The 25,693-nt window shown below is 36.0% G+C and overlaps 1 protein-coding gene across 4 annotated transcripts in view; it reads right to left on the reverse strand.

Annotated features, from left to right (window-relative positions):
- Positions 1 to 22,634, reverse strand: part of LOC149816373 (protein CASP-like) — a 48,030-nt gene extending 25,396 nt beyond the window's left edge. For 2 of the 4 annotated variants that reach the window (XM_089987669.1, XM_089987667.1), the window contains exons 1-10: positions 22,496 to 22,634; positions 21,299 to 21,409; positions 20,469 to 20,647; positions 19,979 to 20,128; positions 11,644 to 11,732; positions 11,309 to 11,418; positions 11,080 to 11,174; positions 8,842 to 8,897; positions 7,848 to 8,013; positions 7,354 to 7,446 (exon numbers count right to left, since the gene is read on the reverse strand). In XM_089987669.1, coding sequence (XP_089843795.1) covers positions 7,354 to 7,446; positions 7,848 to 8,013; positions 8,842 to 8,897; positions 11,080 to 11,174; positions 11,309 to 11,418; positions 11,644 to 11,732; positions 19,979 to 20,128; positions 20,469 to 20,647; positions 21,299 to 21,409; positions 22,496 to 22,589 — 1,143 coding nt within the window. In that variant the 5' untranslated portion in view covers positions 22,590 to 22,634. Of the gene's footprint in view, positions 1 to 7,353; positions 7,447 to 7,847; positions 8,014 to 8,841; positions 8,898 to 11,079; positions 11,175 to 11,308; positions 11,419 to 11,643; positions 11,733 to 19,978; positions 20,140 to 20,468; positions 20,648 to 21,298; positions 21,410 to 22,004; positions 22,138 to 22,495 lie in introns of those variants that run through there. The other 2 variants (XM_089987668.1, XM_089987670.1) reach the window with 2 other exon arrangements.
- Positions 22,635 to 25,693: the final 3,059 nt, after the last annotated feature.

Here is a 25,693-nt window from a genome sequence, read left to right on the forward strand (position 1 = left end):
TGTTGACATAAAGAAATGCTCTAGTCTCGCCAAGTTTGAGCATGTCGATAAGGCATAGGAATATCTCAAGAACATGTATTCCCTAAAAGATATTGCGCATGTGTGCAATCTTCAAGAAAGAGTGAGATCAATGACCCAAGGTGATAAAACTATACGTGAATACTATAATGAACTATCAGAACTTTGAGGTGAATTGGCTATTTTAGAGCTAAAATGGCATTGTCCCGAGGACATTGAGCTTCGGCAAAAGCAACTTGACATGGAGCACTTTTATCAATTTGTAAATGGTCTAAGACTAGAATTCTAGTCTACTAAGTCGGCCTTTCTTCATCGGGGAAAAGTTTTTTCTATTGTTGATACTATAGAGGAATTAACTATGGAGGAAAACAGAATCAAGAAGAATACTCCAAAGACTGAAGCAATGTTGTGAAAAGCGTTGAGGCGTAGCGAGGCACTCGACCAAAATCTGAGGCAAGGCGTAAAGCGTAAGCCTAAAAAAAACTATAAAAAAATATATCTAAAATTATAAATAAATAAAAAATTCTTTATTGATGAAACAACAACTAACACGAAATAAAAAATCTCAAATAAATACTGAAAAAACATGAGATTAACATGTAAAAAAATAACATTAATGCAACAACTGGATCTATGTAAGTATGTTAAAACATGAGCATTCATCAAATAAAAAATTAACATTAACAATGAAATGCATATTAGCATTAACAATATCAAATGTATAATTTCTTATGTGAAGGCATTATCTGTTAATGGAGATGACATGTCAACATAATTAACATTAGCATTAACAACTTGATTTATGTAAGTATCTAAGAAATAAAACATGAGCATTTATTAAATAAAAAATTAATATTAGCATTAACAAGATGAGAAATTTCTTCTAAATAAAATTTTTTTATTAATGAAGCAACAACTAACAAGAAATAAAAAATCTCAAACAAATACTGACAAAATACGAGATTAACATGTAAAAATAACATTAATGCAACAACTTGATCTATGTAAGTATCTAAGAAATAAAACATGAGCATTCATTAAATAAAAAATAACATTAGCATTAAAAAGATGAATTTTTTTTCTTCTTCTAAAATTATAAATAAATAAAAAATTCTTTATTGATGAAGCAACAACTAACAAGAAATAAAAAATCTCAAACAAATACTGAAAAGTAAAAATATCATTAATGCAACAACTTGATCTATGTAAGTATTTAAGAAATAAAACATGAGCATTCATTAAATAAAAAATTAACATTAGCATTAACAAGATGAGGAATTTCTTCTTCTTCTTCTTCTAAAATTATGTAAGTATCTGAGAAATAAAACATGAGCATTCATTAAATAAAAATTAAAATTAGCATTAACAAGATGAGAAACTTCTTCTTCTTCTTGAGGCACGCCTCGAGGAGTATGAGGCGCACGAGGCGTAGGCCTCAAAGTGTATGAGGCGCATGCCTCAGGCTCTTTACGCCTTGTACCTGCACCTCAAGGCAGAAAGGCCCTTGCCTATAGGCGAGGCGCGTTTTTTGTGCCTTGAGGCGCATTTTTAATAACACTGGACTAAAGATGATTTTGTGCTAGTTGTATCTAGATCGGGGAATCATGTACAATCTTATAGACCTCCTCATTTTAACCGACAAAGTGGTGACTATGATAAGAAAAATGTTATTTGCCATCATTGTCATGAACCTGAACACTACAGGCCACAATGTCCCAAGCTTAAGGAGCTGAGAGCAGTGTTTTAAAACTCGCTGAGTCAACTCGTTGACTCGGCTGACTCGGCTCGGCTCGCCCCTCCAGCGAATCAACCCGGCAAGGCAAACTCGGGCTTGACTCGGGCTTGACTCGGCCTGACTCGGGCGAGTTTTGGGATGTTTGAAATTTGTTTTTTGAGTTTCAAATTACAGTTTCGAAATATATAAGTAGATATATTTTAACAAGGGTTACCCCCAGATTTTGTATAAAAAAGAAAATAAAAATCATTTAAAGATAAAAAAGCATTTAAGTCCATAGAATAAAATCACCATGTTGTTCGAACTACTGTTCACCCTGTGTTATCAACTTATTCTAGCAAAATATTTTAAAGAAATGATTCTCACTATATATGGCGGGTCAACTGTGCCTATGAGAAGTCACATTTAGGTTTCATCATCCATTTGTTATGTGAACAAGCATTGTACATATTCAAATATTAGTAGTCTTTTTATAGTTGTGCCATTAATATATTTCCTGCATAGTTTTATACATGAGAAAATTGCTTATTTATGTTGATATTGGGCATTTTGTAAACTTTCAATATGCACATATATCCCTGTTTTACATTTATGGATTTGTTAGAGAGGGAATTAAAACTTTTAAAACAAGCTAGCATATATGATTGGCCATTTTAGGAACCTTAGGTAGTAGCAGACTGAACTCATGGTGACCAAATCCTCTAATTCAAGTCATGAATTAGTCAAAGTGCTTGTATAGATATCAAATTCAATTATTCAAGCAAACCTCTATAGCTCTTTGCAGTTGTTTTTATATTCTTACAGACATTTGGAGACTATGTTTACTCAAAAACATGGTTTTAGACAAATTATATATTGTTTTTCTTTTAAAATCAAAAGTTAACAAAACCCGGTCCGAGTCACCGAGTTGACCCGCCGAGTCACGAGTCAATAAAGAACGAGTCGAGTTCTGAGTCATGGGTTTTAAAACCTTGGCTGAGAGAGAAAAGAGTTCTGATTGCTAGATCGAAGCCCAAAGATCAGGATGCACCAGTTTCCATGGCTCAACTAATGGAGATTCTCCAACCTCTCATCAAAGGAGCCTTCTCTTCATCTAAAGCTTCAACTGGCGCAGTTGCCTCATCTTTTTCCGATCCAGGTAACTTTCCTTGGCTCCTTGACTCTGGTGCTTCTTTCTATATGACCCCAAATAATCAAAGTCTATCTAAATGTATTAAAAATAAAACAAGTGTGTCAAAAGTTTTTACAGCTGATGGAACTTCTCTTGAAATAGAAGGAATAGGAAATTTTGAAAAAATTTATAAAACTAAGAATTTTTTTATCCCAGAAGTTAGATATATTCTCAAATTAAATTTAAATCTTTTATCTGTATCTCAAATATCTGATTATGGATGTAATATTTCTTTTTCTTCTCATGGTTGTTGGGTTCAAGATTTCATAATATGGTTAAAAACAAATTTCAAAATGATATTACTATTTTTCGCACAGATTCAGGGAGAGAATTTTTATCCACAGATTTTAAAAATTATCTTAATTTACATGCATCAAAGGTCATGTCCATATACACCTCAACAAAATGGGCTGGCAGAACGTAAACATCGTCATATTATGAAAACTATTAGGACTTTATTAATAGCAAATCAAGTCCCGAAAGATTTTTGGGCAGAAGTTGCCTTAACTGCCACCTATCTGATTAATAGGATGTCATCCTCTTTGCAAAATATAACTCCCATTGAAAAACTTATGAACGTTTCTCCAGATTACTCTAGACTGAAAATATTTGGATGCAAGTGTTTCATATTTACCGACAAAAATGATAAACTTTCTCCTCGTGTGATTCCCTAAGCCTTTTTAGGGTATGTTGAAAATAAAAAAGGTTATAGGTGTTTTGACCTTAAAAATAATAGATTATATGTCTAGAAATGTTTCCTTTCTCGAAAAGGAGAGCTTCTTTGATTTTGAAAAACCAAAGGAAGTCACTGAGTACTCTTTTTTGTTAGATCTGACATCAAAATCTGATGAATATGATATTGACTATAACTTTGATAATGATCAAGGAATTATTGATCTTAATCATAATGTTGACAATGAAGAAGTTCATAGAGACACTAGTATACACTATACAGTATTCCAGGCGATGAGAGCCTAATCTTCCATGTGCACTATATTCTGACATTCCAACTAGACGGTTATCCAGAGTCTCGAGGCCTCCAGAAAAGTTTGTGTCATACGAGTCCTTCTCACCTACGTATAGGGCAGTCATTGCATTAATTCACTCATATGAAGAACCATCTACATATCTTCAAGTAAAAAATGATGTCAAATGGATAGAAGCCAATGAAAGCTGAATTAGATGCACTCAAAAAGGCTTTTACATGGAATATTCAAGATCTTCCTCCAGGCAAGAAAACTATAGGATATCGTTGGGTTTATAAAATTAAAACCAAGAGTGATGGCACTCTTGAAATACATAAAGCCCGATTAGTAGCCAAAGGGTATGCCAAGAATATGGCATTGATTATGAAGAAACCTTTGCCCCTGTGGCTTGTATGACAACAGTCAGAACCATAATTGCCTTAGCCTCCATCAAGAAATGGTTCATCTTTCAAATGGATGTCAAAAATGTATTTCTAAATGGAAAGCTAGTTGAAGAAGTATACATGGAACCCCCTCGAGGTCTCAATATTCCTAAGGGTAAAGTCCTTCGCTTATAAAAAGCCCTTTATGGACTTAAACAAGCACCAAAAGCTTGGTGTGATAGGTTTAGTCGTGTTATGATTGATATTGGGTTTCAATTTTGTTTAACTGACATTGCTTTGTTTATTAAGAATTCTGATGCAGAAATCATTGTACTTCTTCTCGATGTTGATGATATGATCATCACCGGAAGCGATAAACAGGGAGTTGAAACGATCAAAACACTTCTTAAATCTCACTTTGAAATGACTGATTTAGGTTTATTGAGATATATTTTAGGCATTGAAGTTGCCTATTCCCCTAGAGGATACTTATTGTCCCAAACTAAATTTGCTTTTAACATTATTTTCAGGTCTGGTATTACTAATGTCAAGAAAGTAGACACTCTAGAAGTTGTCAATGTTAAAATGAAGATTGATGATGGATAACTTCTTGCAGATCCTACCCCTTACAGACAGCTTGTCGGGGAACTTTCCTATCTATCCATTACCAGACCAGACATAGCACATGTCGTTAACACAGAAAGTCAGTTTCAACACGCTCCCACCTCTGTTCATATGGGAGCAGTCATGTGTATTATCAAATACATCCAATCATCTCTTTCACGGGGACTTTTCTTGTCTTCCTCCTCCCTTGATTTAATTGCATATATTGATGCTGATTGGGGAGGTGATCCCAATAACAGACATTCAACCACTGGTTTTTGTGTCTTCTTAGGTGAATCATTAATCTTGTGGAGGTGCAAAAAGCAGCAGAAGGTCTCTCTATCATCCACTGAAGCTGAATACAGAGTCATGACAACCACGACCATGGAAGTAGTTTGGCTCCGACGTCTGCTTGCTGACATGGGAGCTGAAGCAACAAAAGCTTCACAAATGTGTTGTGACAACAAAAGTGTGATCTATGTTGCAAGTAACAGAACATTCCGCGAACGCACCAAACACATCGAAATGGATTGTCACTACGTCAAAGAGGAATATCTACATGAGACAATTGATCTGCCATATGTTACTTCAGAATATCAGTTAGCAGATTTTTTTACAAAGCCTCTCACTGCTCCTTGTTTTCATTTCCTCTTAGACAAACTTTCGCTCATTGTACCGTAAGTTTGAGGGGGAGTGTTAAAATGTAAAACATATAGATATAATAATAATATATTATATCTATATTTTTTTGTTATTTTATTTTATTTTTCTGTATTTTTTCTGTATTTATTTTTGTATTTTTTAGTGTCTAGTTCTAATAGAACTAGACTAACCTTATCTAGTTAAGTTCCACTTGGAACTTAACTAGAAAGGTAACTGTTGGAATGGTCCAACGGTTACATTTCTAAGGCTACAAGGAGAGCTCCTTAAGAGCTCTCCTCTTCTTCCCTTTTTTCAAACTTGTATATATAGGGGTGCAGCCCCTCTTGTAAAATAATTCCAATGCTTCTTAAGCATTAAGTTCTCCAGCTTCAATAAAGAATATATTTTATTCTTTTTTGTTTCCTTTTATACCCTTTTAAGGGTTATGCTTAAGTGTCCTTTTAAGACACTCTTTCTTACGGATCTTAGTTCGTGTTTGGAAGATCCTCATTTCATTTCATTCATATCTACCTAATTTTTTTCATGGGATTTAAAATTTCCATAAGCCTAAATATCACCTTCACAAGAAGCTGAATCTAGAACATCAAGAAATATTACATGCCCTTTTATGACTGTGGAGTGATTGAGAGTAAAATGAGAAGATTCCAACTTAAAGTATATCTGACTTGCACACTAAGAATCACAATTAAGGATGATGTATAAAACACATTGTTCATCCTAAGCCTGAACCCAAACATACATAAAACATTCAATTCAATCAAAGAAAAGTGGAAACATTTGGTAGCCATTTACTCTAGCAGGAAGGTAGCAAACCAAATGAACTGGCATAGGTACTCCCTTCTATACGAGAGAGAGAGAGAGAGAGAGAGAGTAATGCAACTACATAAAAGAAAAGCCTCAAGCCTTTAGAAAAATAAGACTTTGTTATGGAGACCCACAAAAAAACCTTGGGTTCATTTGGATACTTGGATCATATAGCAATAATTTGTTCTTCACCCATTATTTTGACATTTTTGGTATCAACAATGGTGCCACAAAATATGCCAATAACAAGAGAATTTTGAAAGTATAATATTGCTAAAGTGATACCTAATCACTTTCACATTCCAATGTTATCTTGTTTCAAATGAAGAATCACTCTTTCTCCTGTCCCCTAAAGTAAGCTAATCTATCTTCCTCTCCCTTGGACAACTCCACCACAAACACCCACACCCCACCCCATCCCATCCCCTCTTCTTTTTCTCTTCCTCCCCTTCAAAGTTGGAGAATCCCTAAAACTGAAAGGACTCTTCTAACAACCCTTATCCCTCTTGCTATTTTATGTCTTTCCAGAAAAAACCTAAATTTCTTGATATAACAATAAATAAACAATGCAATATGTTTATTCCAGAGACAGTAACATTCTTATTAAAATTTGTTATATTCAAGCATAAAAAATTCATTTTCTCAGGTTAACCAGAGTCCTGCAAAATAACCACTTTCTCCACATTATTTGCTTAGTTATATTAGAAACATAGGGAGAAAAGTGTAGGATAACATATACTGCGTTAATTAAGAGTAGCTGACCTTTCAAAGAAAAAATATTTCATTGAAATATCAGTGTGCTATGACAAATGAAATGAGATTCCTAATATATGAGTAGAAAAAATATGAAAGAAATATTTTGTCAGATATAGCATAAAGTTTAAAGGGGCAAAGAAAAAAAATGAAACTTCAAGTGCAGTCACAGTTCATAACTTTTACTGTGCAGATTTCAGCACTGGCAGAACAAATCAGAAATTATTAAAAAAAAAATTGAGCAACATCAAGAAGCACCTGCAAGATTTTGACTTTTTTACGCAGATCTTCAATTTGCTTAACAGTTGGCCTTGCTTGAAGCTCCTTTTTAATCTCCTCAATAGCATCTTCCTGTTAATGAAACAATACACCTGTGAAGGAAAATGAAGCATAGACTTGTTGAAATGAAGGAATCACTTCACATACTCATAGAGACTTAGAATAGGTGCCATGAATGATGGCACATGATAGCTTATAATGGTTTGGGTCTACAGTTACCATGTTTCACTTGATTTAACATGATAGTGTTTGAAATTCCATGAAATACTTAATGTATCTATCATGGACACACAAAGAAGAGAGGTAACAGGATTACACTGTGTGCCTAATTGATGTTTACAACCTATTGGTGTAGTCTGAAACATGAAAAAGTATACCACTTCAAAAGAATTTACATTACGAAGCTCAGGCATCAATGCCATCTTTAGCATATGAGAAAAATAGATTGACAGCATCAGGAAGAAGAATCAGACCTTATCATTAAGAATTGCCTTCAGCCTCCTGGTTTCGTTCATGTATTGCTCCCTTTCATTCGACAAAGTGGTTTCCATATTATGAAGTTCCATGTGCAACTCTGAAATTACTTTCTCCTTTGCATGCAATGAATTTTCAAGGCTGATACTTGTGTCCGCATTGTTGCTGTTGAGTCATGGAGCAAAGTCATGAAGCAATAATTAGCTCAAAGAGTGCAATCAAAGGAACTAGCAATAATGAGAAAAGAAATATGATAATAGATACAACTCTAAGAACCCATGATCAACTAACAGATACATTTTTAGATGAGCAGAAAATGACATATTCAACTTTCTGTATCCATGATCCAGCATTAGAAGGGTGAGAGAATCTATAAAGGCAATTCATATACTCCTAACCTGATATGCAACCACTTACATCTTCGTACAAAAACTAAGGCTTTTTACCTTTCAATCCTTCTGGATGTAGAGCTGCTCATAAAATGGCTCCTTAGCCTTTCCACTAACTTTAAAATAAATTTGTACCCACAAAATAACTTACAATAGCAGGTTAAGGAAAAAATAGAATTGATCAACTGTTTTCTTTCCCATCACTTGTGTATGAGGGCCTAGCACTAACCATATAACTGTAAATATACTGGGTTTTCTACATATTTAACTCAGAACCAAAGAACCAGTTCCCTTTTTTTCTTATTACAATTAACTGATTTAATGATGCACACAAGATCGTGCAGATTTCTAGCTAGTCTATAAGTCTTGAACAATTAAACAGTATCCATTTTGTGATTTGAAATTCTGAATCATAGACATTGAGAGTAATCACATCTAATTGAACATCGGTAAAGAATTGTTGAGTTCTTGGGTTTGTCAGTTGTTTGTAAAGCTTATTTATTTCAAACGAATGTCTTACATACACCATGTCACACCTGATTTTCATGATTGGAATCAAGGAATTACATAATATTGGCATAAAAGGCGACAACCAGTTCCATACCTTGTTTTGTTTCCATTTTCTGGGTTTGTTGCAAGCAACTGGGCTCGCAAAGCTTCCTGCAAATAAGAGTTAAAATAGCCACGAGTGATCAGTTCTAATATGGAATATCTCTTTCTTTCTGAAGAGAAAGAAGTAGGTACATGTGAATTAATTTGTATTTATAAATGTATCAGGTACATGATTCAATCTTTTCATGGATATAGTAGCCATATAATCAATGCCTATACTAGTCACTCAAAAACACAAATTGCACCATTGCAGCACATACAAACTTCAAATATAGTCTATTTATTACAGAAAGTACCTTGTACATACAAAAAGCTGCATTTAAATATGCAATTGATTCTATTACAATCACTATATGATATAGTGTGTTCAATAAAGCATCATGTAAAGATAAACCTTTCAGAATTCGGTTAAACTAAGTGCAACTCAATGTCCAGAATGGGCAACCTTGATGCAAAAGAAAAATGAAAAAGGAAAGTGGCTCATGATTAACAAAAGAATAAGTAAACTGAACCAAACATAGCTGAGAACACGAGAAGTGTAACTTGGCATTGTTTCAAATGGTCATTTTTAATTCATTCCATAATATGAGCAATCGCCATCATATTAAAAAGTATGGATGCTACATGTGAACTGACCAATTTGGTCATGAACCCATAAATCAACCATATCAGAAATGCAGGAAGTATAAATTTGTGGATTGTTGTTTCTGTCATGAACATGTTGCTATAACAGCCAACCTGAGTCATTATTCCTGTCAGGAATTTCTTTTCTCAACAAGTTCAGATTTTCAATTTGTGGTTAAAAGAAACAAGAAATTAGATTTATACTACTTCAAAGCCATAAAGTGTATATGCATGTAGTCTTCCCCAGAAGCATAACACAAACTCTTCAGGGGTGTTTGAATAACGTGAATCTCACACACATTTGAGATCCCCACCATAGTCTACAAAGCCCCCAAATCCTCAGAAGGAAGGGGAGAGGAGTTGCACATTGAGGTGGGCATAGTAAGCAATATGTGAAACAGTAAACCATCGTTAAGTACTAAATACATTATTTGAAAGGTTTAGCATTCAAAAAGACGGTTGAAAAAAATGGCACAAGAATCAAATTGCAAAAAGATCGGTAAAGAATAAATACGGGTTTGATTCAGTTTTAAATTTATAAAACGGGGTAAAAAAATGGACCTATACATGAGATTTTTCCTAACTATGAGATTAAACTTCAAGAATCATTGTAATCAGAACCCAAGATATGATCCAATTAGACCCATAATTGAGTTTTTTGAAAAGTACTTTTAGATATAAATGTTTGTGTTCTAAACGTATCTCTCAGAAGAACACATTTTTTCACTGCTGATTTGAAAAAGATGGAGTTTCAGTTTTTTTTCATTTTCAAAGTTTTATTGAAAAAAAAATAAAAAGGTATTTTAAACAGATTTTTTCTAACCATGGGGGTGAGTCAGACAACTCAGACTAGAGATCCGAGGATCTCTGGTCAAGATCCTTCAGATCCGAGGGATTCAAACACACCCACCCTTAGAGTTTGTCACAAGAATAAAAGGTGATATCTCATTCTAGTCTCGGGCCTTTAAAAATAAGTTGAAATTTTTTCACTTATATTTGTTCTTTAAAAAACATTTTTTAATCTGATTATGATTTCTGTCAGCAATTTTTTTTATGTGGACAGATCAGGTTTTTTATTTGCAGTTTAAAGAACCAAGAAGGTAAGTCTCTTTACCTTCTGCTTAGAAGACCATAAAACTGTATTTTATACATGTCAGCCTTCCCAGAAGGATAACACAAACTTAGCATTAGCCGCAAGAACAAAAAGTGATTTTCCATTTTAGTTTCAGGCCTTCAAAAGTAAGTTTGTTCACTCGTATTAGTTCTTCAAAAACGTTTATTCCCGAAAGGCTGAAGCTAATGGGCCTCTTGATCCATCTAATATTTGCAAAGTAACTCCTGCTGGCATCAATGACTCATTAACCTTAATGTTTGCCATTCCAGATCATCCATTAACCAATTTTTTTTCAGATTTTTTGTGAGAATATTTCACACCAAGATATGCTTAATGTGACAAAGATCTCCCCAAGATCCATAACTAGCACTTGACAAGTCAACGTGTGATTACAAACACACACGCAGCAAAGCAGTCCACCATGTTTTCATCTATCATTCTAAAATAATAACAATTGCATGAAAGAAATGAATAACTGAGAAAAAGTAGCACCTTTTCTCTTTCAAGGCTAAGTAACCGTGTTTGAGCACGCTCAACCTCATCTGTTAAAAGATTCACCTCGGCCTGTTTTGCTGCCCTATCTTCATCTGCAGTAGAAGAATGACCAATTAGCATCTATCTGTCTCAGTAGATCAACTGAATCAGAGCATCATCATCGCCTAGTAATATATTAAGCATTAAACATAAAAAAAATTAATGCCATGTGCTCTCATGCAGCTACCTGATTGGGCACGGAACTCAAAAATCTGGCTCTGGCCATATTCATGCAACTTCTGCATATTTGCCACACTTTCTCTAGCCTGACGCAATTGATCCTGCAACAATATTTCCCTGTCCTCCACGCAACAGGAAATAGGTATAACAAAGTTGGATGTGGCACATCAAGTGAACTAAATCTCGCAACTTACTGATTAGCACTAGCATGATAGCCTTATGGAGTTTACAGAGTCTTAATTATGAAGCAAATATGCCATAAAGGGAACACATACATGTCACCTCCAATTACTAACCAACAAAGAAAGCAACAACTTCAACAGATTGTGTTATTCAAGTTACCTATCTTTTAGGACTTCCAGTGTTTTCTGGTTCTCTTCTGCCAAGCTCCGCTGCTTGACTTCCACAAGCTCCTTGATTTTCTCCTCCATCTGGATCATATTACAGAAAGAACATAAATGAAAAGGACATACAATTCATTCACAAATAGATATCCCAACCAACATAAAAAAAAGACAACCTTTTTTTCCTGAGAGGTTATATATGCTGAGATTTTTTTTTTTTAACTATGATCCAAACTATGGCATCTAGCGCCTCCTTAGGCCTACAAATATCTACCCTAAGATCAACAGAGGTTATTCCTCACATTATTTGAGTTTCTGAGCTCTTATACAAAAAAGGGCCTGTTGATATGCATCTGAGCATTCAGCCACATCTTTAATAACTCAAAAGTCCAAGGAGGGATATCAGTCATCCTTATCAAAGGCCAATATAGAATTTCTTATCCTTTATTCTTTGAAGAGTAGACCAAAAATAGAGAGGTCCAATGTGGTTTTAAGTGCTAGAAGTGGACAGGCTTTGACCGTACACCTTTCCAAGTACTTCCTCTGTAGTTTTGTTTACTTTCCTTCAGATCAGAAATTACTACATTTTTTTGTTCGAGTCAATTCATACTTTTAATCAAAAGTCGTGGAAATAAATAATGTGAGGAAATTTTTTTCAGAATAAACTACACCCTCTCATATAAGACCAACAGAGAACATCCACTTTATGGATTTGCAATCTTTAGGATGACAACGTCGTCAGTTTCTACTGGATGACAGTGAGCCACCATTTTTATTTTTGAAAAGCTAACCTCTTAAAGTTGGCAAAAAAATGTAGGTTTTAGGAACTGTTAAATTGTAATCCATAAGACAATGTATTTTCTAATATATATTTTATATGTATAAAAGAAGATACATATACATATATATTTCATATATATGTACATGTATCCATCTACTTATATATATAATATATATTTCTTTCTTGTATTAGTTGTAGGGGTATTTTAGTTATTTTACGCATATTCATTTCGTAGAATATGATTGTAATTCTTCCTTTTAATTTTTCTTATTTTTGTAACTTTTCCTTTTTATTTTATCTTTTTTTATGTACTATTTCTGTACACAGTCAGTGTCAGTAGCTGACTGTGTACAGTGTACAACAATCAGCCACTGACTGTTGTACACAGTTAAGAATAAGAGACGTTGGGCTGACTCCCAACGACTCTAATTAGAGCTATTGGGAATCAGCCCAACAACTCTTATGAGTAGCTAATCTTATAAATAAGGGCTGTAAGCCAATTGTAAAGGCATGTATTACAGTAAGGAGTTTTGTCTCCTTAAGCTTATAAACACTGTGCATTTATTGCACTTCTTTTGTGGTGTAAAGCTTATAAACGTTGTGCATTTATTTTGTATCTTGAGTATTTGAAGTATCAAGTTATTTGAAAACTTTTCTTCACATGGTATGAGAGCCGTTGAAAATTATTGAAGAAGAAAAGTGATTGTTGAAGAAGACCGTGTGCCTCGAAAGGCATGCACCTACCTTTCTCTTGATCCTCGACTTGGAGACTCCTTACAATATATATGGAAAGAATCATACCACATCAAGTAAGCTCTAAAAGACTCGCTTGTAGTAAGATCCTCTTCACTCTATATTTCTTTCTTTTCAAAATGGTGGAAAAAGACTCTCACTTCTCTCTTGGGTTCAAACTCAATGGCTCAAATTATCATGTTTGGGCCGATAATATAGAAGCCCATATTAAGCGTAGAGGGCTTTGGAGATATATCCAAGGCTCAATACCGAAACCAATGATTACCTTGGTAGAAAGAGGAGAAATAAAAATTCTTGAAGGTGAAGAGAGAATCAAAGCGCTTGAAGACTATCGTAAGAAGCATGAAGAATGGGAGATGAGAAATTTTAAAATCCTATCATGGATCTTTTCATCCGTTGAAACAAGAATTAATGCCAACATTATCAAATTCAAAAAGGCCTCTCAAGCATGGCAATATCTTGAAAAAATGTATATTTCAAGAGACTTGCCCCACAAGTACTATCTTCAAAAAAGGGCATTGACCCTCCAACAAAGCGAAATAACTATTAGAGAGTATTTTAGGGAGTTGTCCTCTATTTGGGATGAATTTGCTATGCTTGAGCCCAAATGGAGTGGTAAAGCCATTGAGCTTAGGCATAAACAATTAGAAGATCGTTTTTTTAACTTTTTAAATGGGCTTAGACCTGAATTTGAACAAATACGATCTTCTCTTCTATCCGCATTTACTTCCCCTTCTCTTGAGGATGTAATTACCAAATTAAGTGGGGAAGAGACTCGTATGGTATAAGCAAAAATAACTCAAGTATTCTTGCAACACCCTCCAACCAAGAAGAAGGTGAAGGTGTTAATATTGTTTTAAGACCGAGAAACAATTTGAGAACCTACAAACCTCCCCACTTCAAAAATCAAAATCAAGAATCAAGAAAAAATAATGGAAAGGCGGAAAAAGAGATTATAGCAAAGTTGTATGTCACTTTTGTAAGGAACCGAGACACATCAAACTGGTTTGTCCAAAATGAAAGAAGTTACTAGCCAATGTTACCACATCTCAACCTCAAAAGGAAGAAAGTTCATCTTATTCCAATGGAGCTCTTTCTTTGCATCAAATTGTGGAAGCACTTCAACATCTTCTCAAGGGAGCAATTTTCGGAGCCGTCATGTCAACTTTCTCTCCTCCCAGTAAGACTTCTTGGCTTTTAGATTCGGGGGACTCATTTCATATGTCTTCAAGTATTTGTTCATTTTTCGAATATTCAAAAAATTCCTCTCCATCATTTGTTTCAACAGCGGATGGAACTTCTCTTGAAATCAAAAGAATTGAAAATTTTGAAAAACAAGATTTTTTTATCTCAAAAATTAGATTTATACCAAAATTAAACTTAAATTTATTTTCGATTTCTCAACTCTCGAACCATGGATGTGATATAAAATTCTCATCTGATAAATGTTGGATACAGGATCGTCACTCTAGGAGGTTGATTAAGGAAGGCTCTAGGAAGGGAGATCTATACTATGTCGACTTCCTTCAAATTTCAAAAAACCATTTTTGTAATGTTGTCCAACATAAAGATATTAATGTATGGCATAAAAGGCTTGGACATCCCAATATTATTAAAATTTATTACTTACCTTTTATTAAAGGTCTTTCTAAAAGTGATTTTGCATGTAATGATTATACTCTTGGAAAGATGAGTAGTTTATCTTTTAATTAAAGATCTATGTTTACAACAAGACCATTTGAAATTGTCCATTCAGACACTTGTTCTGTCAAAAGGGGGGTTTTCGTATTATGTGATTTTTGTTGACGATTACACTAGATATTGTTGGATATTTTTTCTTAAGCACAAACATGAGGTTTTTACGACATTCAAAACATATCATATGATGATCAAAAACCAATTTAATGGTGACTTGAAAATTCTTAGAACTGACTCTGGAGGAGAATATCTATCAAACGAATTCAAAAGATATCTTGAGAGTTATGGTATTCTTTATCAAAAATCTTGCCCGAAAACACTTCAACAAAATGGATTAGCCAAAAGAAAACATAGATATATCATTGAAACTACTTGAACCCTTCTCATTTCACATAACATACCAAAAAAATTATGGGCCGAGGCAGCTCTCACATCTGTCTATCTCATAAATCGGCTTCCATCCAAAAATTTAAACAAAATTTTGCCATTTGAAATGTTGTACACAAAAGAACCTGATTCTAATAGGTTAAGAATTTTTTAATGCAAATGTTTTGTTCTAACGGACAAGAATGACAAGCTTTCCCCAAAAGCTATCACATGTGCTTTTCTTGGTTACTCCGAAACTCAAAAGGGGTTTCGATGTTATGATATTAAAAACAACAAATTATATGGGTCCAGAAATGTGAGTTTTATGAAAAATGTTAGTGGTTTTAAAAAATGTGAACCCCATGAAGAAAATATGGATTATTATTTTTTATTTGAGTTATTATCTAGAAATGATGATGCTAATGATGATGAGTTCCCACATAATGACTCTAGTGATAATAAAGTTGAGGAAAATAACTTTTTACTACACCCATCTACGTATCAGCATATTGATGAAGAAACAACTAGAGATCCTATCACATATTCCCATAGAGATAAAAATAATTTTAGAAGTGCAATAGAAAAATATAACGAATCTAATGGAACTACCTTTTCAAATGAGAAAAATCCACGAAGAACCGAGAGAAATAGAAAAGTCCCTTCTAGGTTCATTTCTTATGATTCATTCACACCTAAACATAGAGCTTTCCTTAGTGACATTCACTCATACGTAGAACCCAAAAACTTTGAAGAAGCCAAAAAAAGTATTGAATGGATAGAAGCTATGGAGAATGAACTTAGAGCTCTCAGAAAAGCGAAGACCTGGGAATTTCAAGATCTTCCTAAGGGTAAGAAAACCATAGAGTGTAGATGGGTGTTTAAGGTCAAAACTAAGAGCGATGGATCTCTAAAAAAATATAAAGCTCGTCTAGTAGCCAAAGGATATAGTCAAGAATAATGGATTGACTATGAAGAAACATTTGCTCATGTTGCACAAATGGTTATTGTCAGATGCCTTATTACCATCGCTTCTATTAAAAAATAGAACATTTACCAAATGGATGTTAAAAACGCCTTTTTAAATGGTGATCTTAACGAAGAAGTGTATATGCATGCTCCCCCAGGAATGGAGACTCATAAAGGAAAAGTACTTCGTCTCCAGAAAGCACTTTATGGACTAAACAAGCCCCCAAGGCTTGGTATGAAAGATTTAACTCTGTAATGTTGAAAAATGGTTTCTCCTCATGTTTTACTGACATCGCTTTATTTGTCAGAAAATTCAATGCAGAAATAGTAATATTGCTTTTATATGTCGATGATATGCTAATAACTGGAAGCGATTCTAAAGGAATTAAGAGCACAAAATCTATTTTAAAAGATAAATTCGAAATGTCTGACTTAGAATTTCTGACTTAGTTTGTGGGAATTGAAGTTGCATATTCACATAGAGGTTATTTTCTATCTCAAACTAAACTTGCTTCTGAGATTCTTGAGAGGTCAGCTATTACAGATGATAAAATTTGTGAAACTCCTGCTATAGTAGGAACCAGTGTTATTAAAAGTGCACCTTAAGGCACAAAAAGCACGCCTCGTCTCAAGGCGAGGGGCTTTGTGCCTTGAGGCGCAGGCATAATGCGCAAAAGCCCTGAAGCGCACGCCTCATACGCCTTGAGGTGTACGCCTCAGGGCGAGGCACACCTCAAGGTGAGGCGTACGCTCCTCACCTTGTTTTGGTAAATTTATATTTTTCATCCATTTTACATTGAAATTTGAGGATCTCAGTTGGAACTCCGGTCTGGCCCATGTATGGTATGAAAGTTCACAAACCATATCATATATTAATTGGACCCTTCAGGTCTGACCCGGATTCTTTTTTAACCTTTTTATTTATCATCAAACCCAAACCATTGACATCCCTAGGTGAAAGGTGCTTACATGAATAAACTTGATTGATTGAACTTGAAAGGTAAAGTTCTTGAATTAAGTTTTGAGCCTGAAGTAGACCTTGTTGGGGCATTTGCACAAGAGCTCCAAACCAAACCAGTTTTTGTCCTTTTAAAACTCTTTTTTTTTTCTTAATTAGCCATGGAGAAGCTATTGCTATAGCTTTGACCTGAGTCATTGTCTGCAGTATAAAGTTGTATGAGTGCTCTTCATCTTACCATTGAGGATAGTTTCTCATTTTCCTGTCATTGCCAAATAAAATAATTAATAGAGAAGAGTTTGTCTTTCTATGTTGTTCTATTGTAAACGAGTATCAGTTTTTTAGTATATTTTAACTTTTGTTGATTAATCTCATATATTTTTCAGTTATTTTAGTTATGTAATTAGTTTTTGTTAGGCAAGGGTGACAACCCTAAACCTAAACAAATCGGGTCTGATCCATAAGAAACCGAGTCCCACCAAACATAAGCCCAAGAAAAAAAATCTTGAGGGGGGAGCGTTGCCCCCTTATAACCCCCTCGCCAGGTGCGGGCCCCCTGGTGGAGCGGGACCCGCACCGGGGGGAGCCCCCGAACCCCCCTTCTGTAAGGGCAAAAACTCTGAATCAGGCTCCACAACTTATCAGTTTCTTAATATATTTTAACTTTTGTTGATTAATCTCATATATTTTCCAGTTATGTAATCAGTTTTTTAGTTACTTTTATATATTAAACTCATATTTTTTAGAATAATCTCATATATTTTAACTTTTGTTGGTTAATCTCATATATTTTCCAGTTATTTCAGTTATGTAATCAGTTTATTAGTATATTTTAACTTTTTTTTGTTATTCTCATATATTTTTCAGTTATGTAATCAGTTTTTAGTTACTTTTATATGTTAATCTCATATTTTTTAGTACTTATTTGAGATTTTCTATTTCTTATTGATTGTTATTTAATCAATAAAGCATTTCTTTATTTATTTGTATTTTTAGATATTTTTTAAGTTTTCAAAAAAAATTAGGCTTACGCTTTACGCCTCGCCTCGATTTTTGGTAGAGCGTCTTGCTACGCCTAACACTTTTCACAACACTGGTAGGAACCAAAATAAAAATTGATGATGGAATTCTTCTCAAAGACCCCACTCCATACAGACAGCTTGTAGGCTCCTTGATGTATCTGAGTATTACTAGACCAGATATTTCACATGCAATTCATGTTGCCAGTCAATTTCAACATGCACCAACATCCATGCATATGAGTGCAATTCTGCGGATCATCAGATACATAAAGGGATCGTTGAATAAGGGAGTATTTTTATCTTCTTCTGAATTAAATTTAATAGCTTATAATGACTCTGATTAGGGAGGTGATCCAAATAACCGTCACTCCACTACAGATTTTTGTGTGTTTTTAAGAGACTCACTAATCTCATGGAGATGTAAGAAATAACAAAAGGTATCGTTATCCTCTACCGAAGCTGAATATCGAATCATGACAACTACTACCATGAAGATTGTATGGATTCATCAGCTACTAAAAGATATGGGGATTAATGTAGAAGGGCCCACCAAGCTATGCTGTGATAACAAGAGTGCAATTTATATTGCCAAAAACCACACATTTCATGAGCGAACCAAACACATTGAGATGGACTGCCACTATGTCCGAGAAGCATATCTAAAAGGAGTCATAGATCTTTCATATGTAACTTCAAAATATCACCTGGCAGATTTTTTTCACCAAATCGTTGTGCTCTTCGCGATTCAACTTCCTTCTTGGCAAACTTTCGGTCATTATGCCCTAAGTTTGAGGGGGGGTGTTAAATTGTAATTCATAAGACAATGTATTTTCTAATATATATTTTATATGTATAAAAGAAGATACATATACATATATATTTCATATATATGTACATGTATCCATCTACTTATATATATATTGTATTAGCTGTAGGGGTATTTTAGTCATTTTACGCATATTCATGCCATTGAATATGATTGTAATTCTTCCCTTTAATTTTTCTTATTTTTGTAACTTTTCCTTTTTTATTTTATCTTTTTTTTATGTACTATTTCTGTACACAGTCAGTGTATAGTGTATAACAGTCAGCCACGGACTGTTGTACATAGTTAAGAATAAGAGACGTTGGGCGGACTCCCAACGGCTCTAATTAGAGTTGTTGGGAATCAGCCCAACAACTCTTATGAGTTGCTAAGCTTATAAATAAGGGTTGTAAGCCCATTGTAAAGACATGTATTACAGTAAGGAGTTTTGTCTCCTTAAGCTTATAAACACTGTGCATTTATCGCACTTACACTGCATTTATTTTGTGTCTTGAGTATTTGAAGTATCAAGTTATTTGAAAACTTGATTGTTTGCAAGGATTATTCACTAGGAACAAGTATCTGCTTTTCAAAATTTCAACCCTGCAGACCATGATTTGATTAAATTCTACTGTAGAGTTAGTCTAGGAAAAGGACTGCATCGAAGCCCAGCTTGTGCCGTTTAATGGGTTACAGATGCATGTTTGTGCATGATGGACAGCTCTGTGATGCCTTTCATCATAACTATGCCTCATCCAAGGGCCTTTAGTTCATAGCAGCAGTGCTTGGGTAAGGTTCATTAGGTAAATCCGAATAGTGTGCATGCACACACACACACACATATACATCCCTCAAATATGATATAGACTCACAATTATATATCGCTTATACAAAACAAAAGATGAAAAACCCACTTCTTGGCTTCAGAATAGATAAAGAGTCTACTCACATATGCTACAATTATAAGATAAATCAGTAACCAACCTGAAGCTCTAACTGACGATTGCGTTCTTCAAGCCTTCTCACAGTAGCCTGCTGGTTTCTTAGATGGGCAGCTTCAGTTCTGAACTCCTCGAGCTCATGACTCATCTTGCGGTTCTCAGATTCCAACTCATTCAACTTTGACTCGAGGTCCTACATGAGAACTAGAAAAAACATCAATCCTTTGAAGCTGCTATCCATAAGCATGAAATCCCATAAAGTGAACTACATTTTCTACAACAGAAGACTAAAAAAGGTGCAAATATAGCAGACTTAATAAATTTAAAATGGTTAAAAAAAATCTCTTTGCAATTTGTAGAACAGAAAATAAAAAGGTGCCATGATACATGAAGAATGGCATAAATGGTGACCGATCCAACTGATCCAACAACTACACTAGAGAAACAAAAGGATGCATTTAAGTGAAGATGCAACATTACATAAAAGTCACAATGAGAGACCATAAATTGTTGAGCAGACACATCATACTTACAGCTTCAGAAGCAAGAGCTGGATAGGGATCAGGAGCCTCATAGAGCTTCTGGTATATGTTGAGAAATGCATTTTCTCCAAATTTTGCCCGTTTTGTCAGATTATCTACTTCTTCTTGGTACCCCTTGAGCAATGAATTGACTAGACTTAATTTTTCTTCTTGTGAAGCTTTTTTGAAGTCTGTCCAATAAATGAGTGCAGTCAGTGCATGGACTGTATATTCAGGACAAACCTAACCAAGATTAGCACCAGTATGCATGTTCTGAAACAAAATTTTGAGTTTTTACAACATTTGCACTAGATAACACATATTCCACCTTCTTATGTCAAAGAAAGTGCAAACATCACCACGTACCAACTATCATCAGCAGACCTTCAAAAAGCAGATGGACATTTATGAAAGAAGCAGAGTATATTACAGCAGGAGTTGCAGAATTTTGCTCAATCTGATAGTTACCAAATATTGCAAATTACAAGAATGAAGAAAGGTGGTGAAAAAGCAAGATAATGGAGATAAAACAAAAGTTTTTTTTTCAGAAGTTGATAAAGAAAATCCAACCATTAACAAATGCAAAGAAGATATAAAATAAAACTACGAAGAACATGAAAAGAAAAACTAGGAAAATAAAAAAACAATCTTTTGAGGCCAGTTCATTTTTGTATGCCTTAAAACCAATGTGTTCTAAAAAAACACGGTTTTTAAACAGATTAATAATAGCTGTATACATTAAGGGAAAAACCTAAAATGGATTTTTAAAAGCATAAATCATTTCCAATTTGATGCAATTTTCTCTGACTAAACTGAATAAATACATGTAGACTAAGAAATACCTCGAGTGCTCTCAGCAAGTTTTCTCCGATTTTTCTGGCTCGTTTCTTGATTTTCGGCTATCTTCATCCCTTGTTCATCAAGACTGCTCCTCTCCTTCTCCAAGTCAAAGTCTATCATCAAACGTCAAGGGGTCAAACAAAATGATAGAAATAATGAAAAGAGAAAAAACAGAAAGATTAAGCATGTGGATTGTGGCCTGCTAGAACATCACAACCGGAGGTAGCTTTGATGTACGGCCTCCTTACTTGATCTGGTTGTTTTTGCAAGCTACTACAGGATTACAGGCTCCTAAGTAAGACACTTATTATATCCATTCAAGATCATCATGAAGGTGGAACTTACAACCACTGAGCAAGCAAATTGACAAAACAAACGTTAATTATATAGCACGAAGGTTTGGGTATAGTGAATGATGGAATATAAATTGTTGCTTAATATTTTAAGGTAATGTCCGATAAAACTGAATAAACTCAACACCAGTTTCCCGATATTTAGTTTTATAGAAAGGAAAGACTATTGGGAACAACAGAAAAGTGACATGGTAGCATAAACACACGCGATCATCTCTTGAAGTTTTACATATAAACGTCAACAAATTTTGCCGAAAACAGTAAGCTGTCATGCGTGCTACTAGTGCTCCCTTTCAGTATGGAATTCGAATGAAAAAGAAGTAATGATCATGGAACCGTCGGATCAGAAAATAACCTTTATTCATTAAGACGTCCAATTTGTGATTCCTCAATGTACGCACAATTACACTCCATGAGTAAGCCTATACCTCTATTGTTCAAGGCATGCCGATTGTGTTCACCAGGACAAACTCATAATAAAATCACGAAAACGTATAAAAATGTGACAAAAAAAAGGAATTTCTCAAATTTCACAGCTCTGAGAGCGCAACTGAAGATCTAGTCATAAGATCAAAATCCTGGACTCGTTGCAACAAATTAAACACCAGATTTTCAACAAAAACGCACGCGAATAGCCAGAATCCCGTGATTTCGATCGTAGTTTTCCGTTGTGCAGTCAATGTGTCCGAGCGAGCGCGAGCATGTAATCGTAAATCCATCGATTCAAACAAAATTCTCGAACGATCGCGCCAAGATTATGAGCAAAAGCAATGCCGCACGGGAAGAATTCATCTGTGAAGCGATTCATGAAGAAGGAAAGAATAGACGAAGGAATTCAGGGAATACCTCTCCAGAAATTGAGAACGACGTCGACGGGAGAAGAAGAATCGGCGGGCTCTCTCTCGGGGACTCCCTGCGGGGCCTCTCTGAACGCCTCCATGGCGGACCGTCTGGATCTGCTGGGCGGAGTCTGAAAAACCCACCGCCGAGCGCTTTTATACCTGCTCCTGGTTCTCGCCTCCTTAAACCAGCACACGTGCGGCCTTCGCTCGTGAGAGGGGCGGTGAAGTGACGGAGAAGGTTTCGCGTCGGATGAATCGGACGTAACTCCCGCGTAAAAACGACGGTTTTTTTTGGCGACCCGCAATTGGGCGCAACTGGATCGGGTTTGGCCAGACTTCCGATCTGAGTCCGACGCTTTATTTTTAAACACGGAACATAAGAATGTGGATTCAAATTGGAGTCAGATTTGCATGTTCAGATTACTTTGGATCAAGGTTACTGAAAACTATACCTTTTTTTTTATTTATAACCCGAAGCAGGAAGACCTCATCGCGTTGGCTCAGTCTGCCATACCTACGGTCATCGGTCATCACGACCGCAGCTTAAAACTCCGAGGCTAAGAACCCTTTCCCCGGATCTTATGCTACGCATTAGCTTGCAAAAAAGGGCAACACTCATGAGAATCCAACCTTGACTGCACGTCTAGCAGCCATGACTCCACCCCACTACGCCAACCTCTTTGGGGCACTGAAAACTCTACTTAAATGTGAAAAACTAGTTTTTAGAGAAATCTTTTTTGAAATTGGAAACCAGCATTTCTGATGGAAAACCTACTTTTATATAAAATAAACTCATTTTCTTTATTTAAGAAACATGTTTTTCATATGTTTTTTAGCATGTTTGAGCTCAGCGCGCTTAACTTGGGTTCACCATGAGCTCAAGCTCTGTTAGACTCACTACAAGAATGAGCCAATCTTGAACACACTCAGTCTGGTTCATTCGACTCATTTACCAGCCCTGAAATCCAAATGGGCTGGAGATCCAATTTGGATCCATCTAGATTTTCAAATATGGGTCGGATCCAAACAAACGGAGCCAGACATATTCAAACCCGGAGTGGAGATCAGGTAAACAAAGAATAATCAAAATCAAATTAATCCGACAGGCTTTATCATGTAAAAAATTAGCTTATTCATAAATACAGGCCTAACTTTTAAAATATTACAAATACATCTCTAGCTAACAAAGAAAATCCGAGAAGTTAGGCCTATGCTGTAAATATGCTAAAATTTAGGCGTGTTTTTTTGTAAATTTCTTAAAAATTAATCACCCCATTTTATCGGCCGGATACAGTACCCTAACCAGGATCCAGATACTGACCAATTTACACAACCGGATGCAACGTCGGGTCAAGCGTGACCCTAATAGACGCTCCCGCTAGCGGCGGGGCGCGAAATGCAGAGATCATGCTGCCATATTCTCTCTGCGCCGGTGCCGTCCGGCCATCTCCGCTCCGTCCTTCCACCCGTCCGCCACCGGCGCCATAATACTCTCGCCGCCCTCCGCCTTCCGTCTCTCCCCTCCCTCTTCCTGCATCCATCGCTCACAGAGGTGGCGTTGGGTCGCACGTGCTGAGCAACGCGTTCGGGCTCGCACACGTGCGGGGTTGTATTGATCACGTCGGCGATCAGGAGCGCCCTCGTCGTCCTCGCGTTCGCCTCCTCTCTGGCCGCCCTCCTCTTCTCCGTCGTCCCCTCGGATTTCGCGCGGCAATGGGACGCCCTGGTCCGGGAGGAGGGCCGCGCCATCCCTTCGCACGTCTGGCAGGTGGTGGCGGCGGAGGAGGATCGGCGCTTCTTCCGGCACGCCGGCGTCGACCTGCGGGGGATCGCGCGCGGGGCATTTTCGCTCGCTGCTAACGGAGGCGGGAGCACGATAACTCAACAGGTGAGATCAAGGTCGCGCTTCGCGATTGCGGTTCTTTATTGGTTAGGATTTCTGTGCATTTGGGGGTTTTCCTTTTAGGATTGAATTAGGGAAGTAAGACTCTGGGATGAAACCGACGAGCTGATGGAAGAACATAGACCTAAAAAGGCTAAAACCCTGAATTCACGTTTCCGTTAGGGAGTATGTTGAGTTTCAGCTCTAGATCTATGTGATTGGAGAAGTGAGGAGTTGCCAGAATGAGTGATGTAACTCCGACTCGGTGAGCTTTGCTATGTGCAAGTTTGAATTTCGCAATGCCACATTGAATGCCTCTCTGTTGTGTTTAATGAAATTCCGAGAGTTGGGAAGCTAAGTACGGGACCATGGCTTCCCAAATACCATCTATCCAAACACACAGAGACACACAAAGTGGGGAAAACTTTTTCGATGTAGCGTTGTTGGCTAGTATATTGATCGATATGCTCAAGCTAATTGGAGGTTCTACGTTCTTCGGTGTCCATGGCATGAGGGCACAATTAGGGGGGCAAATTTGAGAACGAACTCCCTTTGGGTCGGGCACTAGTGCCCACCATGACCCATATCTCCCTTAGGCCACCATGACCCATATCTCCCTTAGGGGATTTTCGCGGGTCAGGGTGGGCACGTGCCCACCCTTCCAATAACGTGGCTTCGCCAATGACCAGAAGGCAACAATTTATCCCGTTCCGGATTCATTTAAATAGCTCCGACATAAAAAAACTAAGGACGTACCTGACAAATGATAATTTTTAAGCATGTTACACTCATAAATTTATCATTAGGAAATTTCTTTTAGACACTTCATCACGTTTACACGGTAAGCAATGAGTTCCTTCAAATATATTCACCAAGTCACCAACAATAGTCACTCAAAAGAGTTTCACCAAAATACCAAAAATGAAGACTCAAAGAACCACAAAAGGGTTCACTTACAAACACCCACTAAATGGGTTCCAGACCAAGAGATAAAGATGGTGATTTGATTGACCATAACACTTGCTCAAAGCCATACATGGAGTGGGAGCTCTGCCCCATATTTATATACAAAGGAGAAGACTCGTAGAGTTGTTGAGCTATTAGGACTCCAATGATGCTATTGTTTTTACTAGTCAAAATGATGACTAGTTCAATAATAACTAAAAAAATAAAATTCTAATCCTAGTTACTTATTAGTTACATTATATATATATTTAATTAAACTTACAGTTAGATAACCGAAAGTTTATCCAAAAAAAAGTGAAATCTAGGAGCAGCGAGAGGTTTACTAAAGAAGTTCGTCAATTGATATTATAAAGT

This window comes from Nuphar pumila, chromosome 14 (genome assembly GCF_984573655.1).
Source record: "Nuphar pumila chromosome 14, dmNupPumi1.hap1.1, whole genome shotgun sequence".
NCBI lineage: Eukaryota > Viridiplantae > Streptophyta > Magnoliopsida > Nymphaeales > Nymphaeaceae > Nuphar > Nuphar pumila.